This window comes from Alligator sinensis, unplaced genomic scaffold (assembly GCF_000455745.1).
Source record: "Alligator sinensis unplaced genomic scaffold, ASM45574v1 scaffold976_1, whole genome shotgun sequence".
NCBI classification, from domain to species: domain Eukaryota; kingdom Metazoa; phylum Chordata; order Crocodylia; family Alligatoridae; genus Alligator; species Alligator sinensis.
The window spans coordinates 1682900-1689861 of NW_005842117.1; the positions used below are offsets into that span (position 1 = coordinate 1682900).

The 6962-nt window shown below is 40.3% G+C and overlaps 1 protein-coding gene across 1 annotated transcript in view; it reads right to left on the reverse strand.

The window, feature by feature from the left end:
• The window catches only part of TMTC2 (transmembrane and tetratricopeptide repeat containing 2), a 242311-nt gene that overhangs the window by 66342 nt on the left and 169007 nt on the right, over nt 1-6962 (reverse strand). The window contains exon 9 of the mRNA XM_006024805.3: nt 5956-6037. Within this exon, the coding sequence (XP_006024867.1) occupies nt 5956-6037 (82 nt within the window). The remainder of the gene's footprint in view (nt 1-5955; nt 6038-6962) is intronic.

Consider the following 6962-nt stretch of genomic DNA (forward strand, 5'->3'; position numbering starts at 1 on the left):
CACCCCCCTCCCTGCAGTGTGGAAAGCAGTGTGGAAAGCAGCAGGAGAGTGTGTAAAAGTAGTGTAGTGGGGGGGGGGTGGTGGTGTCAGGCAGTGGGGTAGGCATATGGTGGTGGGGGTCAAGCAATTGAGCCTTGCCCCCTCAACACCTTGTCCCCTGCTGCCTGTCCCAAACACTGTCCATCCCCTCCACCCCACCTTCCTCCACTCCAGCACCCTCTCCCTTCCACAATGCTTACCCTTGCTCCAGAGCTATAGCCCAGGACATGGAGTATGGCCCTAGCTGGCTGGTAGCAACAGTGGTGGCAGCTCTGGTCAGGCCTCAGAGTCAGGGTCAGACTCCTATGATACTGCCATTGCTATGAGCTGGACTTATACACCACCACCACCACTGTTACTGGCTGGGCTGGGGGCATGCTACATGCCACAGGCTGGAGTGTGGATGAAGCCTCGAATGCTAAAGCAAGGTTAAGTGGGTAGAGGAGAGCAGGAGACAGAGGGCCTGATGCTGCCTGCCCTCCACCCCCACACCTCATATGCTATTCCTAGACATGGCTAGGCTTTTCCCTTCCCCCCTGCTAAATGGGGTAGGAGCACTGTTACCTACTGCTATCAGCCAGCTAGTTCACTGTGAAGGAAGTAGAAAATATTACGGATATTCAGGATGCCAGAAAGAGTAAATTTAAGGATAAACTCTTGAAGAAACAGCAGAAAAATACTTTCAAATTGCACAGCCTTTGGGGTCATACATCTAGCCAGTTTGGAAAGATTCTATTTCAACCCAGAAAAAATGATCACCCTAAAAGGGATTTTACGATAAGCACACATTGTAATGGAAAGTAAATATGCTGTTTTATGTTGTGCAATTTCAGTATCCTTATGAGCAGAAAGAAGGTCTTGACAGTTTATGAAGACACATGCATTTCTTTGTACATTAATTATATCACAGCTTTACTTAAATGCTGAATCACCTTCACAGCTGCCAAGTTGTTTGCAAACAAGACTTAACATTGGGATATTCTTTCACTTAGTCTGTTTGGTTTCAGTTTCAATACAAAGAGATATGTATTCTCATATTATACCAGAGAGGCTAAAGCTTTTCTTAAATCAAGTTACTGAAGGCAGTTCAGGGAGCAGGGAGGTTGGAAGCTTAATGTGATCTTTATACTATCAATTACATCTCTCAAAATATTTAACGTTTAGGAACTCAGCAATCCCATCTTCCTTGAACTATATTTCTTTGTGTTATAGTAGTAGCTGGAGGCTACACACAGAAATTGGGACTCCTTTGTGAGAGACACTGCATACGCAAGAACATATTCTGAGAGTACTCATTATCTGAATACTAGATAAGCACATTCTGCATTTTCCCCCCAAATATCACCATATATTTGTGTAATGTCTGCCATTTTAAGTCTTTGTGGAGATTTCATTTTGAAATTCTGAGAACTTCTTTCCCTGGTTGAGAAGTTCACGGGTGTAGAACAGGAATGTTGGGAGAGACGTATGCTAATCAGCATAGTGCATCTGTCTGGCTCTAAGCTCATGTCAATGGGGAATTCAGTTACCAAATATGCATTGTTATGAAACATCTGGTGTTCCCAGTGGAACAGATCCATGTTCTTTGTTCTGTTGCTCACTCAGGATAGTCTATGTTTAGTTGATCTGACATTCAGAAACAAACAATCCAGTGGAATTATGAAATGTGCAGTCAATTTTTAGGCTTTTGACCAGAAAACCAGTCATTTTTCTTAAGGTTTGGTGATATCTTCTCTCCAACAAGAGAATTCCCCCAAATACATCACAGTTTTTTATTATCACATCACTGGTGATCTTCTTTACGGTCTTCAGTTCTTTCCACCCTCCCCCCGACATTGGGTTTTGATACACTCACAGCTCTCTGAACAACATAATAAAGAAACCAGACAGAATTTTTCTGAAGAAAACCAAAATCTTCTTTGAAAATGATATAGTAGAGAAAGGCTGAAGGTGTGATTTTGTAACTTTTAAGAGGAGTACACTGCAACTCTAAGATGCAACCCTTCTTCCACTAATAAAGCATGTTCAGAAATAAACTTATGTTTGAAAACTTAATAGCCACAATTTTCAACCCTTGCTGCCAAAAGTTGGACACAATCTAAATAAAATGCCATGATTTTTGAGAGGACTCCCAATTCCTAGATATTCAGCATCAGAAAGCCAAGTAATGTCTCATTACTGAAGAACACAAACATGCTTACATAGGTGTAAATAAGGAAACAAGCAGACAATGAACAGCCCTATTTTGGTGCAAGTTGAATACAGCGTAGAATGACCTGGAAGCAGAGAACAGGGTTAAACCCAAAGCAGTGTAAGTTACTGTCATCTGTCTTCAGCTCATCCCAGGATAGCATGAGGATTTGGTCAGAACATAGGCAGCTGGGCCCATGATAGGCCCACTAAGAGTAACTTGGGGGTCAGCACAGCAGGGGTGCAGGTTGCCAGAGCCAAGAGGGGATATTTAAGAGATGTAGTCTGAGGTGTAAGCCAAGGTCAGAAGCCAGGAGTCAAGAGAAATGGTGTCAAATCCCAAGGAAGATCCAAGATCAGAGTCAAGGAATCCAAACTGAGTTAGGACGCCAGGGAAAGTAGAAAAACAGGGCCAGTACAAAGGTTCAGGGAAGATTCAAGATCAGGGTCAGAGAAAGCCAAAGCTAAGTCAGCCACCAGGAGAACCAGAGAGCAAGGACTGCCGGAACAGACTGGGGTTGTGTAAAAGTGTGCCTGCAGCCTGAGGCTATAAGTGTGCTTACAGGATGTAAGTGGCATTTACAGCAGCTAACCTAGTTGCAGGGAACTGGGGCAGTCATATTAGGTAGGGATCAGGGGCTAGTATGACTACACAGGTGCTTGGCCCAGCCAGGCATGCCTGATCAATTGCCCTGACAGGTGGTCACTTTCTCAGGGCAAGCAGGTTAGTCCCTAGACCTCCACCACCTAATTGGGATATGCTATAGTAACACTTATATGTTGTTATATCTATGGGTCAAAAAGGGACATAGCCTGATGTCTCATTTGCACTGCCATAAACATTTTTATGGTGGCTTAAATGCTGACCTAATAGATGTTGTTATCCTGTGTTGCAGCATATCAAAGGAAAATGAGTAGCATGATAAAAGGTAGTAGGCTCCACTGCTTTACTGTAGAAGACATCTATTATTATTTCCCTCAGTGTCGGGAAAGTAGAACAGCCTAAACTGATCCTACTCTCCAGCCACCCCAAAGCACCTGCCTGTTTTACTCTTAGAGAGGCACCAGACGGATTCTGGATTGCCTCTTCATAAGTGGGGAGATCACATCGTCTCTTGTCCTGCAAAGATGGCACAAGGACCAATGTGTGTTTCTCCCAATGAGGTGGATCACCTGTGCTATGACACGATGGCGCAGCTGATCTGCTTCATTTGGCGATATCTATTTCTAGCCTCAATCACCTATGTAGCTGCATATCTGTCCATTTCTAATGTCAGTGTAATTTACATCAGCATGCAAAACTGATATAAGTTGCATCAGCATAAACTTCCATTCTGTCCTTATGGTAAGAACAAGTGCATAACATCATGATTTTTATAGCTTGAGAATTTTAGCTACAGCGTTGCTATCATATAACTGCTGCCCTATAATATGTATATATATTTTGAAGTACATGTATAACAAAAAAATCTACACGTGGAACTTCACCAAGAAAGCAAGAAAAAGAATTGTGATTTACTTAATGAAGTAAATGTATAATTAATTTAATTAAACTAATCTATTGTTATTATAAAAAGAAAATAGTTAAGTGATTATTCAATGCATGATTCAAAGATAACTAAATTTAAATGAAGGTCTTAATGGTAATTAATACAAACAAAGTAATTTGACCATCCTATTGGGTTCTTTTCTCTCCCATTTCAATTAAGTAATTGCAAATATGAGGAAGGTGGGATTTCTATATACATGTATATATTAACACCTCACATCTCTCTCGACTTCTACCATAATCCTGTACAAAGCAGACAACAAGTAGTACTTCCAGAGGCTAAGGTTAGAAATGAGAAATTGAAATCTTAAGTATTAACTAAAGCGTAATCTCTATTTAATTTAATTTTAAATTGATAAATTAAGGAGGAAATAGTGAAATAAGGAAAGGTAAGTATTTCTAACATTTATAAGATGTATAGCTAACTTGTTGGCTTTTATCTTTAATAACTGGAATGTTCCTGGACATATTATGAGTGTCCTACCAGGACTGTGGAATAAGCAAAGAAAAAAAATACCCCAGAGAATCCTTTCCTAATTTTAGGATAAGTACAGCACCTGCCCAGTTTTGGCAGGTTGCAGGTTTTAGAGAATGCCAGTGTGGTGTGGTATATCTAATCCATACAAAAGCTAGGCCAAGTTCAGCTTGAGTTTGCTTTGATATAAATGTGGAGTAAACACCATTGAAAGCAAAGAGCTATTCTGAATATTTGCTGATATAACTAGTCACACTCACAGCCGTCTATCCCTAGTACTTGCCAAATTCTGACAGTGCATCTATACAGATGAATCATATCCTTTGCAATAAGGGCCCTCTGTGGGCCCTCTGTACCTAAAGGGATGGAGGACATTATTTGTCCTTTACAAAGCAAAAAAAAAAAATGCTTTCCTCTATTTTATTCTGATCAGGTGATATCTTCTGTAGTGTTAAATGGATAACCTAAAATTATGAAACATTACAGTAGAATGTATGATTTTAGCATTTTAAATTTGAGAGGTAACACTGAATTTGTCCTCACCGGTTTCTGTGATCATAACATTTATGTGCGACTTTGCATGTGCATAGGATATACAAATTTGTTCTCATGAGGACAGATAACTTCACATATTTAGGTATTACCTTAGGAAGGTAGGGTACTCCACTTTGTAATACAACAAAACCAGATCACCATGCAAAAGCAACCAGATTATTGTAGCCATTAAGCATGAGACTCAAAAGCATATGACTGCACATTTCATAGAAACTGCACAGTGATAGAAATAAAATTGCAACTGGTTACCTATCTTTTATTCTTATTATTTCAATTTTTGTACACCATCTCTACTGTTCACGTACTTAAGCTAGCTGGAACCAGAAGAGGAAATTAAAACAATATACAAAAATATATACTGTATGCCTGTGGTTCCCCACCTTCCTCCCCAACTAAGATTAAATTTATTCCCCTCTCTAAATTTTCCAGCTGGGACTATATAACTCATATTTTCTGCCGTTTCTGTTATCAGTTTTAAACTACAATAAGAGGCAGTTCATAAAGTTAAATATTTTTGGTTTCTTGGGACCAATCACATCTGGAAATATTTTTTGTAAATGTAGCAAAAAACAATCTAAAGCTATAATGATACAAATTAACTGTATACTTTGCATTACTTAGACACATGATTGGCTTAGTGTTATGAAGGTATAGCCAAACTTGTCAAAGCCTTTTATAATACTTATCTATTTTAAGCCAGAGAATCTGGGAGGGAGGCAGATGTATGGCCCATAACTACTCAATAGGAAACAGAAACTTAGCTGTCCTGCATTGGAGCATGCTATAATATAACCTTTAGTTGCCCACCCACAGGCAGCAAGCAAAGCTAGGCCAATGCTGTTAAACAATAACAAACAAAACTATGAAGCCTTTGACATATGGCTATATTCACCTTCCCCTTTTCCTGAGAGAGAGCAGTTCTGAAATTCCACTCCCAGGAGGAAAGTTGTACAAAATATGAATATATCTACCTCTCTCTTTGCTGCGATTAACAAATTGAAATGGAGATGAAGTTCTACATGGTAAGTTAGGCTTTTTCCTTTAAAGGAGATATTTTGCCAGTAGCAGTTTTCAAATCCTTAATCATTCAGAGAGATTAACAGCGAGCCTGGAATATATGAGGAAATCCTATCTATCTGAAACTCACCATAATGCATGTAACAGTTTCCTTTGGTAGGATCCAGCTGAATAGCCTTCAAGAAGTACTTCTCTGCCTCACTCTTGCGGCCCTTAAAAAGAGAAAAATGCATTATTTTAACTCTGTCACTATGGCGCTATCAGCTGACAGTTTAGTTACACTTTCCATATTCCAGGCACTAGAGAAAAAAAAAAAACATTTACTATTATCACTAGATTTAACCTAAGTAAATACGAATGCTTAAGTGTTACAACAAGGCCTGTGGTTGACTGTTTTATGCTATAGATCTCCAGGCAGTGAGAGAAATATGTCCAGACCTATCAAAGTTCAGGAACTAAGGTAAAAGTGAAAATCCATTATAACATATATTGTAAAGGAACTTCAGTGAACTGCAAACCACAAACTACTTTTCCAGAAAAGTCATGGAAAGCATCACTCTGAAACAAAACTAAAGTATGAAAAATTAAATGCATTTATTCTTTCACAGAAATAACATACATTGGCTACATAATTTTTTACTGCGTACACAGTGGATTGGTCAACATGAGATGATTTACTGCGCATTATACTAATCTAATGCACAGTAAAGCATCAGTGTTTCAACATGCATGACAATTTCTGGGAATTAAATTAGTCTAATGCGCGTAGATACAGGTACTAGAAAACAGCACATTAAACTCATGTGCCAAAGCACACACGTAAATGCTGACTGGGAGCAAATTGCTCCTGGTTAGCCCAGGTAGCAGGGGGTCACAGGTTATCTCTGAGCTCCATGTGTGGGTGGGGAGCTGGGGACTGCTGCCTGCCCACTTCTCAGACCAGCTGTCCCCAGCTCCCTACCTGCCTTGTGATGCTCCCAGCTCCACAGGACTCAGAGCTGTTCCAGGGAGTTGGCAGATGGCTGTCCCCAGCTCCCTGCTTGCCTGGCAGAGGTCTCAGCTCCATGGGGTTCAGAGCTGCTCTAGGAAGTGGGCGGACAGTTGTCCTGCGCCCCCCCCCCCCCCCCCCCGCCATCC